A 10,565-nucleotide genomic window follows, 5' to 3' on the forward strand; every position below is an offset into this window, starting at 1 on the left:
CATATAGTATGTATTTTAATTTAGATGCTTTTACAATGCTATTCCACCTCTTAGTTGATGTGTACAACTGAATGTTTTAACACGGCATATTTGCTAGGAGTTGTCAGGGAAAATATGTCCTGATAAAATATACAATATTATGACTGCACCAAAATATTCTATAGACTCTCAAATGTTTTTATTTAAAATATGTACTGTGCCTCTATTTTTTTAACAGGAGACAGAAACTGATGTTGCTTTAATTGAAGATTAAGGGTTGGATGGTCAATTTCTGCACAATCCTCCTCATGACATGCAGTCTAGAGGGAGTGAAGAAAAATCACAGGTAACACAAGATTAATTAATCCAATGGTAAATTATTTTTTAAAACAAAATTGCATTAGCTGGAATAAATATACCTTTTTCCAGAGAATAATGTTTGTGTGACAAAAATATTAATGCGTGCAATACTTGGTATGTATGCAGACTTGTCCTATCTGTCAGATTTCATTTCCATCTGATCTCCTTCCATATCATGCCAGTATGTGCGGTGAAAAGTAAGCAGTGCACACATGGTTATACTAATGTATAAACTCTTTTTAAATATTTGAGTGTTCATTTTACAGAGATTAAGTATAAGCCTAATGCAATACAGGTTTAATGTAATTGCATTAAATGAATCCAGTTATGTTCTACTTGTAAGGTTGAATGCTAATTCAATGTAGTCACAAATGCTTTGTTAAAACAGGCAGATGCAGTATTGAACATTTACCTGGTTTTGTTATTGAAACCGTTCTGAATAGTAATGGCATGTCCATTTTCAGAGAGGCAACATTTGATGACCCTTTCACTACAGATGAGCAGCCAGGACCCTCATGGACACAATCAGCAACAGCACCTAAAACAGGTACTGTTTTTGCACGAAGTACTAAAAACTATTTGAAATATGGCTAACTTCACATAACATTGTTTTCCAGTGTGACTGTATTTTGCACTTTTTGAAAACATTACATTTAAACAATTTTATTAGATAAACTTTATCTTACTTGCCTCTTATCAAGAATTATTACTTTGTTTCAAACTAACAGGAGACGTACATAGCTGAGGAGGAAATATATTTTATTGCTTTCCAAGTAGAATGTACAATAATGTAGAAACAATCTGCATAAAAACTTGTTCCCTCTCCCTCATTCCTTTTTTATAAGAGAGGTGAGTGTAATATGTGCTACATGACCACTTGTTTGTTGTTCATTTTTAAGGATGGGGAAATGAAATGGATCCCCAGAAGGCATGCAACTTGTTCCGGGAGGAATTACTTCATTCGAACAGTGAACAGCCAAGTCTGACACTCATCATTAATCAGTTCGATTCTGTGGATGAGCAGGATAGCACACTTATTTCATTTTATAAAATGAACTATGCTTCCTGGGCAGCTCCACTGAAGTGCAGATTAAGGGGTAGTGTATTACTATTTTTTTTAAAGCTTTATTTAAACTGAAACGGCTAGGTTTATTTTTGACTTGAAGCAGTGTACATGTTCTGTACAAACTGTAAATGTTGTTGTTGTCTTTTTTTATTTAATATATTATGGAACAGTTGATAAACAACCATTGTTCTAATGTACTTTTATGGTTCTAAGGGGATGCAGCTGTGGGCACTGGGGTGAACTGCCATGTTTTATCTATGGTTATGCAGAAATTGAAGACTGGGTTCATGTTACACTTGGGTTTGTGAGGTTTTGTTGTTCAAATAAGTGTGTATTTAAACCATCCGCGCATGGGTTTACAGATAATTAAAAAAAAAGGTTAATTAATATTGTTTTAAAGGCTCATTTGCTGCAACGCTTTTTGAAGGGGAGAAAGACCATCTTGTCCCCTCAGCTTCAGCTGTACTCCGTGACAGCAATCTTTTCCAGATGGCAGGTCGAATGATCGGCCATTCTTTTCTTCATGGAGGTCCCTGCCTTTCTGGATTGAGTGTACCTGTTGTTATCCTTTTAACTGCTGGAACTATCGACAGTGCAGCATTAGCTTTAACTTTGCAGGACTGTCCTGACATGGACCACAGAGAAACTATTAGTTTGGTAAGTAAACAGTAGTGAAAACTTAGAATGCATACTGTGTAGATGTCTCATTGGACCGTATGTCATGCATGACAATCATACATTAAGACTGTATGCCATGTTGCTATTTTCTTTTGAGTTTAAACTTTTGAAAATTTGGTGTCTTACTGTAGTATTATGATTTTTTTTCTTCATGCAGCTCAATAAAGCGGATCTTGATGAAGCAGAACGCACTCAACTAATTGACTTGTGTTTGTTCTGGGACCTTCCTGTTCCATCTTCTACAAACCAGGAGTGGTTGTTCCAGCAACTGCTGACACATGCTGTAACCAAAACGATTTAGCTTGAGAATGTAGTTTAAAAATAACTTATTAAACTTCATCACATCAAATCAGTCAGTGAACTATGTCTTCACTTTACCAGTTATGTTTCAGCTTTTACATTATTTTTAGTCTGTATGATGAATATAAAAATGTGTGACAACCTTGTAAAATGAGCATTAAGCATTGTTACTGTAAAAAATATATATATATATTTAAATGTTCATATTTAATTTACATTTTCAGGTTCTTGGACGTGTAAAGAAACAAATCAAAGATCTACGCAAAGGGATAAAGGACACCGGGATCTGGCCACTTATTTCCATAAGACAAGATCTTCACAGGGTCCTTTTTCCAAGGGAATCGGCAGTAGTTATTGATTCACAGGTAAATATAATTAGGAGTAGTTCTCTTTTGAAGGTTGTTTTATAACATACATTTAGCTTTTATCTAAAGCGATTTACAATTCGTTGTAGAGGAACAGAGACTATGTAGCTATGCAGAGACTCTTGATGTCACATCTTAATTCTGCCTTTAAGACTGTCCTCCAGAAAATCACATGGCCAAAACTAACGGAGGATGATGATGATGACATAACCGTAGAGAAGCTGACCCTTGTTTCTGGCTATATGCGCTCTTTTATTGAGGAAGGTAAGAGGTCTTTCATGTAGCATGAGTATTGAAGATAAATTGCCATGTGTTATATTGTATAATTTTGCATTACTTAATTTTATGCTTATTTGTAGCATCACCAGCTATACTGAGCGACCTGACGAGGTTCTGGGTGGGGTGGGAGATACCAGAAGAAAACCTTGTTCTAGAAATTGGGACTGCTCAATACCCAGTGGCACATACGTGTTTCAACACACTGAGCCTCCCGTGCCATTACCAGAACTACGCAGCTTTTAGAAAGGAAATGCTGATGTGCCTTAAATCTGTTAGCAGTGGATTTGGTCTTGTGTAGTCCTGTTAAAAATTCCTGTTTCATTGCAGTAGTCTGCAAGCAATTGTCCTTAATAAAGTTATTTAATACAGGATTGTAAGACAAGATTGAATTAGTTACTGTGCATTCATGTTGTACTTGTTACCCTTTTACAAAGGTTTATATCTAGGAAACGTGTATTGATTTAAGTCTGCAAAAGTCCAAGTTAAATTTGTACTGTTATTTCAACTTGTACAAATGACAGGTATTTATATAAGCTTTTGTTCAGTTAAGTATATTTCAGGATTGTAAAACGAGATTACATGTTATACTGTACAATTATGTTCTACATGTTTCCCTTTCACAAATGTTTATACTGTAAGAGAACAAAGCAAAACTGTAAAAATAGCTGTGAACATGTAATTTCTATGGGACAATAAAGTACAAAAAGAAGCAGTGACTTGACAAACATTGGTCAATGACTGATTATTGGAGGGAGTTTCTTAAGCAACCTGATGTTTTCTGAGATTAAATTCTGACATTTGTGTTTTATTTACTGCCTTATCTTTTTATTCTTCACAAATTTTTATATATGTAGTCGAAATGTGGTCAGAATTACAATTTTTGGGACAGACTATAGATGATAGTGCTTTGAAATAGCAACAGCAGCAAATTGTAATTATAATTATCTGTATTAAGTTAAAGGTTTATCATGATAAAGTAATTGTCATCATTTTACCCATTTTTGTGCAGTCCTACAACAGAAGGTCATTCATATCTGGGATGACGTGGGTGAAAAAACTTCATTTTTGGCAATATTTATTTTAGCAAGAATTATCTTCTAACAAGCATGGAAATGTTAAAAGTAGATGTTACAAATAATTTTGACCATATGTTCCTTAAAAATGAATGTACTAAAAAAAATACAGAAAATACTGGAAAGAAAAACGCATCCTTTCAGCAACCCATATATATTTTTTAGAAAGATCAGTTCATCATCATATAATCATCTCACAGATTACCTCACTTCAGTTAAACTCTCCACATACTGAACAGTGGCAAGATATACGTCTATCCCAAAACAATCAGAGTGTTGCAGTGGGTCAATCATTTGTTTAAGTTCTGCTATGTCATGGTCAGTAAATGGAATGTCTAGCTCTGGAACATTGACTCCCTGTGGTTTGGCTCTAAACTGTATCCACTGTTTTCCCATTCAATGTCTGGCATAACATCAATCTGAAAAGCAAAAATATTTCACCTTTAACATAGATACAACAAATGACCAAATGCTCTCATACTAAACTTGATCATTCTAACAGCTGATTGCAAGTGTTATTACAGAGTTGGCTGTCAGCATTGATACCACATCAAACCAAGGTCAGTCATTATAGATATGCCCTATTAACTGTCTGAAAGTGTCATATTAGCAAGAATTTATAATGACAGATTACAAGAAGACAGTGGGTTTCCGTTAATATTATTTTTACATGATGGCACCATAAAGCAGAGTGGTTTATTTGAAATAAAACTTTTAATTGATAAGAACAGATTTATTTGATTAAAGTCTAGCTGAATAGTTTTTTTTATTTAAACTGTATCAATTGATTGGTTTGCAAGATACAAATATATTATTTAATGTTAATCTTTTCTAAACTTTAAATTTACCTCAGGATCCATGATTGGGTTTTGGAGCTGACCCACTTGCCACAACTGATTGGGTGTGAGATTTTGTTCAGTCCTCATGGGATGGTTGTCCCACCCATCAGAAAAGTCATCCAGACTTGCCTGGATGCGTGGCAGGAACACAAAATGGCAGCAGAATAAATGGATGCAGTTACTGATGTCTAACTGGTGATTCTCTTCCATGGTGCGCAGGATGTTTTGATAAACACTTGTAACTCCAATGTAGACATCACGCCACAGACGCTCTATTCTGTATTTTAAAAACAGTATATTACCATGATGTATGTTACAATGATAAAAGAATAAACAAATGTGAAACGCTATAGTAGCTTTAAATAATGTTTGTCTAAATTTTGATATTTATAATTTTAGTCTGACAAAAAGCTAGACATATTTTAGATGTGCTGCCATCATAACAAGGAGGTTAAAATAAAACATAATTGTAAACAACAAAGAGCAACTCACAATTCAAATTACCTTTGATTATGCACACTTTTACCAGCAATGAAGCTATTGTAGTCAGTTCCACGAACTGAAAACATTAGCTGGGCCACTCCCACATTTTCCCCTCCATGATCACCTCTCAATCTAAAAAACAAAGCATTCAACATTAAAGCATTACTTAACCACAGTTGATTACGAACTAGGAGATCAAACCTAACATAACATGATTGTGTGACAAAGATTAAAACCATTAAATATTTTCAGATTTCTAAGTTTCACAGGTTTCTATTTAAAACACCCTTACCTCTGTGGAAAGCCATGCTCATTTACAGCCTCACTGAAGATGGCCAAATGGGTGTCAGAGCAATTATTGTTCGCTACCTTTAGGTACATTATCTGTACATCAAAACATAATAGGATGTAAATATAAATTGATTAAAAAATCATTTCTAGAACAAATAAAATGTCCACATAGCACAATCAAGAAAACTGAAAAAAATCTTACCTTTCTTGAATAACCATCTATTCCTCCAAAAATTATAATGTTGTACCTATGTTAAATGTAAAAACATAAAATCACTAGGAAAAAAAAACTACAAATACATTGCTATCACACATGATATGATACAGTTTTTTTGTTGTAAGTGCAATCCATAGTCTATATGGTTAAAGTCTATACTGTATGTATTACTGTACAGGTATTACTGCAATATCATAATATCACAATATCAATAATGTCCTGTAGTTATGAGATAACAAGCATCAAACATTGATTTCAGTAATTTATTTCACTAAGACTTCAATCTTTAACACGACTTTCCTCAGTTATCAGATATCAAGGTTTTATTTCAAGGTTAAGGTTATATTTCAGGGTTATATCACAGAATGTTCTTTACATTGTGTATCTGGGTTTTCACAGTTTTCACAAATAGGAAAAGTGTGAATGCTGCAGCAGCTAAATATGAAAGACTATAGTTTTACTAACTACTGTATACTTTGATATATGCATTACTCAAATATACAAACTGTGACATTCCACACAGACTTACCTGATGAGTTTGTGGTTGGTGTCAACATGAACTAAGTACTTGGGATAAGGAACTGTATATGTTCTTCGAGCAATGCATCTTAGGTTGGTCATTCTTGACAGGACACCAACACTGTCCACACGATGCATAGATGCAACAACTCTGTCCCACTGAACACGGTGTCCTTTTGCAAGGAGAGCTCCTCGGACCATTCTGTATCCGGCATCTGGCATAGAATTCTTCACTTCCGTCACGAGAACATCTAGCTCTTCATCAGTACTAGTGCTGTACAGTGCTGTAACTGACAAATTGTTGTCAGCAATCCTTCTACACAATGTTGCTTGAGACACTCCCAATATATTGGCAACACATTTTAAAGGCAAACCAAGTTCAATAAGGTGGTTAAGAGTGTTTGTTGAAATTGTCAATCTTGGACGTCCACGTCCACCACCCCTTTCTATGTCCACTGTTACACACACCTCTTCACTATCCATCTGGCGCTGTATGGCAATATTTAGATGTGTAAGAGCTGAAATAACATCCTCAGAAATGTTTATTATATTAGCCAGGGCACTGATTATTACAAGCTCCTGTCTGCAAACAAACTGCAAATAATCTGTGTCCAGAGGCTGTCTCTCCAAAACATGTAGCACACGGTCTTGAAGTCGCTGGAGAACGTAACGCTTCAGCAACTCCTAAGGAGTTAAGAAAATATGTTAAACATATCAGATGAATGTGCAAATGCACAAACGAATGTGCTAATACACTGTTTCAGAATGACAAGCAGATAGAACAGATCGTCAGCACTCTTGACTATTGCTTTTGCAGTATAAACATTCAAAGCTGAAAGAAGTTATGTCCAAATAGAGATTTATAAAAGATGTAGGGATGCAGTAACTGGTGCACAGGTGTGGTAACGTTACTTTAAAAAAAAAGAAGCTAATCTGTGGTATCCCTCGCTGGCTGATCGCGATAGTAACTTTAGGACCCACTGACTACGAACTGTATTTAAAATTACTCGATAGTTTATAATCAAAATCGTTATTTTGGTTGTTTTAATTTATTGGTTATTTATCGCATCATTCATCCTCTGATTACTAACAAACACCAGTTTTAATATAAGAAAGCTAGCGTTGACTAACAACTCTGTAACAAGGCAATCTACACACTTCATTAACTAAAATAACGTTTAATACAAAATGACATCAGATATAAACGACTTTACTTACTCGTTGAGTCTGGTTTTCATCCTCCATGCTGAATCTCCCTCCGCTGTGTATGTGTGTGTGTGTGTGTGTTCGAAATCTCCCTTACTGTAGGTGGTAGCTGTTTTTAATGCCTGATCAAAAGTTATTGCGAACTCACCACTTGGGACACTACTACTACTACTACAACTAATAATAAATAAATAAAAAAACAATAGAACACATTACATAATTGTTGTTTTTAAATGAAATATCTGGACATTTAACAGTAACATTACAATAACATTAAATAATAACATTAGAGATTGATGTGAATAAAGAGGATATGTGCAACTTTGGTTTATAAGACAGTTGTCTAACTAATGTAGTTTGTGCTTACAATATATATCATAATGTGATTTTTTTTTAATTGTATTCAGGCACTAAAAAGAGTCCCCATTAAACGGCATTTTTTATTGCACTAATTGAACATATAATACACGAATGACAAATAACACAAACATAATAACAATAATAAAAAAATAACAAATAATAATGGGGACAGAATTAAACAAACAAATAAGCGGTATAAATTAAAATGATAATATATAGGTTTATAATTTCCATATAATATTTCCAAGAATTTTATAAGTCTTCATAGCTTTGGCATTCATCCATTAAACGGTCTTCACATAAAGGACCCAATGAACAATGCACAGTACAAGCGCAGCGTTGAACTTCTTGAGTCTGTTCAGTAAGGAGCGTTTTGATTGGTGGACCAAAAGCTCAACGCGATTGGCTGAACAGGCCATCCTTAAAAAAAAAGTTACGCTTGAATCTCAGCGTGCCAGGACAGTCTCAAAAATACCACACACAAATTCAAAGCAATCCACACACATGTGACGATTTGCAAATGCAGATTCACCAATCCATAAATACATGTAACAACATTCACAAATGTTTACTGGAAAGTAATTCAAGAACATGATATATACATATTTGTGAAAACATTCTGAATTTATTTCTGCGAGATATATTTGTGTGAGCATTTGGGGGAAATGTTTGTGAATTTATGAATTGTGTTTTGAATTTACGAATCTGATTTTGTGAATGTGAATTGTGCTGTGAATTTATGAATTGTTTTGAATTTATGAATCTGATTTTGTGAATGTGAATTGTGCTGTGAATTTATGAATTGTGTTTTGAATTTATGAATCTGATTTTGTGAATGTGAAATTGTGCTGTGAATTTATGAATTGTGTTTTGAATTTATGAATCTGATTTTGTGAATGTGAAATTGTGCTGTGAATTTATGAATTGTGTTTTGTAAATGTATTATTATTGAGGCTGATCTGTCTCCATAGTTCTTGCTATCTGAAGTACGGTATGTTTGCCTTGGTGTATTACATTTTCATGCGACTACAATTTATTGTTCGTACTTCTGCAAGGAATGTCTACCTAAACTATACATATATGATGTATCTTCATAGAACCCTTTTTTAAATTAGTATGTGCATTTCAGATCCAGTGGACACTCCCCTTTTGACTCTTCTGAACTCCACCATGATCAGCGTTAACTCCTGTATTGTAGATGTCACGTGTATTGGTCATGACCTCACCCTCGGCTCCAGATACTATAGCAACTGCAGTGAAGAGGAAGTGACATCACTGAAAAACCACAATTTAGCTCTATATTGTAAAGAGGACGTAGTTGTTTGCAACTATAGTAACCCAGTTAGCTGGAAGAATGACACGATAAAGATGAAACAACTCTGTACAACTCATGAAAGTAAATAACTGACCCACTACACAACACCCCAAAACTGAATACATTTTGCAGACCCAGTATCCAGTTCTTTCCCATATATAAGAAGAAGTCTGATTCTAAAAGCAAGCGGTCTTATATATATTGTTGTTATGTACTGTTACAGATGTGATTTCAGAGGTTAGCTCCTTTTTTTCTCTTCAATGGCTGACAGTGTTTGTCGTCAGTGTAACACTGTTACTTCTAGCAGGAGCCGCTGTGTTGTACTGCTCTTACAGGAAGTATAAAAAAGGTACAGTCATCTCATCCTTAATCTGTCTAACAGTATATAAATGAAAAAGATCCAGCCTCAATTTTTACACCTTTTCCTTAATTAATATGCTCTGTGCTTTTATTTACAATATATACGTTTCTGTCTGGATCACAGGCAATCACACACACAAACATAAACTACATTTATAGTTATATTCACTGTGGTGATATTCAAGTTCAGTTGATGCTTTAAAATGATACTACATTCTGAACATTTACAGGTACTCAACAGAGTGAAAGTACAATCTATGCAGAAGTGGAGGTAAGATTCATAGATGATCTGTGCAGCTGTCACAGACAAAAAATCTCTATATTCTCTTAATTCTAAAAGAATTAAGCAGGGTTTTTTTGTTAACTTTTTGTCAGTGAACCCCTAAATTATTTACTTAAAGTACCACACTGCAGATATTAAGTGAACAATTCAATAATTTAATGACCTTTGCATGTTTACTTTCAAAAATATTTATTTTGATCTGTTTTAAAGTTTTATCAGTGGTATTTTATATAACCATTGTTATTATTAAACCTTTAACAATACTTTGCAATTCATCTTTTTTAAAAGTAGGCCTAATAGAAACAAATTCTAGACATAGAGTATCCCATCTCACCAACCCCTGCAATTCCCTCTCGAACCACCGGGGGTTTGTGAACACCGGCTGTGTACGAAATAGCCCCTATACCCTAAACCAGGGGTCTTCAACGTTTTTCGGGGGAAGGAATCCCTTAGATGAGAGATGTATGGAGCAGGGACCCCCTTATACTAAATGTGTAAACAGAGCTATTTAAATAAAAACATCCCCTATTGTCACAACAATATGTTAAGACATTACATTAGCACTATTATGCATGTTATTGTTGCACATACA

General features: G+C 34.5%; 2 protein-coding genes across 3 annotated transcripts; one reads left to right on the forward strand and one right to left on the reverse strand.

Annotated features, from left to right (window-relative positions):
* The first annotated feature begins 345 nt into the window (after nt 1-345).
* LOC130553781 (uncharacterized) lies at nt 346-3,339 on the forward strand. Of its 2 annotated transcripts, XM_057332919.1 has the most exons (9): nt 346-536; nt 804-886; nt 1,239-1,436; nt 1,619-1,705; nt 1,806-2,062; nt 2,241-2,366; nt 2,608-2,748; nt 2,901-3,012; nt 3,108-3,339. In XM_057332919.1, exons 1-9 carry the CDS (start codon nt 460-462, stop codon nt 3,323-3,325), a joined length of 1,299 nt encoding a protein of 432 aa, XP_057188902.1. In that variant the 5' UTR covers nt 346-459; the 3' UTR covers nt 3,326-3,339. The 2 variants fall into 2 exon arrangements, with proteins under 2 accessions (XP_057188902.1, XP_057188901.1); XM_057332918.1 differs by having other exon boundaries at nt 346-886.
* Nucleotides 3,340-3,357: 18 nt separating this feature from the next.
* LOC130553782 (uncharacterized) lies at nt 3,358-8,847 on the reverse strand. The gene is made up of 7 exons (XM_057332920.1): nt 7,668-8,847; nt 6,460-7,133; nt 5,916-5,961; nt 5,715-5,806; nt 5,444-5,554; nt 4,949-5,216; nt 3,358-4,519 (listed from the first exon to the last, which is right to left on the reverse strand). Exons 1-7 carry the CDS (start codon nt 7,692-7,694, stop codon nt 4,436-4,438), a joined length of 1,302 nt encoding a protein of 433 aa, XP_057188903.1. The 5' UTR covers nt 7,695-8,847; the 3' UTR covers nt 3,358-4,435.
* Nucleotides 8,848-10,565: the final 1,718 nt, after the last annotated feature.

Source organism: Triplophysa rosa, linkage group LG5 (assembly GCF_024868665.1).
Source record: "Triplophysa rosa linkage group LG5, Trosa_1v2, whole genome shotgun sequence".
Lineage (NCBI taxonomy): Eukaryota > Metazoa > Chordata > Actinopteri > Cypriniformes > Nemacheilidae > Triplophysa > Triplophysa rosa.

Bases quoted from the DNA above. Each gene is read 5' to 3' on its own strand.
- LOC130553781 (XM_057332918.1), top strand. From the start codon at position 688: ATGCTAATTCAATGTAGTCACAAATGCTTTGTTAAAACAGGCAGATGC. The intron at 887-1,238 runs GTACTGTTTTTG...TTCATTTTTAAG, and splicing joins AGCAACAGCACCTAAAACAG to GATGGGGAAATGAAATGGAT. The intron at 1,437-1,618 runs GTAGTGTATTAC...TATGGTTCTAAG, and splicing joins ACTGAAGTGCAGATTAAGGG to GGGATGCAGCTGTGGGCACT.
- LOC130553782 (XM_057332920.1), bottom strand. From the start codon at position 7,694: ATGGAGGATGAAAACCAGACTCAACGA. The intron at 5,217-5,443 runs GTAATTTGAATT...TTTAAAATACAG, and splicing joins AAAAGTGTGCATAATCAAAG to AATAGAGCGTCTGTGGCGTG. The intron at 4,520-4,948 runs GTAAATTTAAAG...TTTGCTTTTCAG, and splicing joins ACCCAATCATGGATCCTGAG to ATTGATGTTATGCCAGACAT.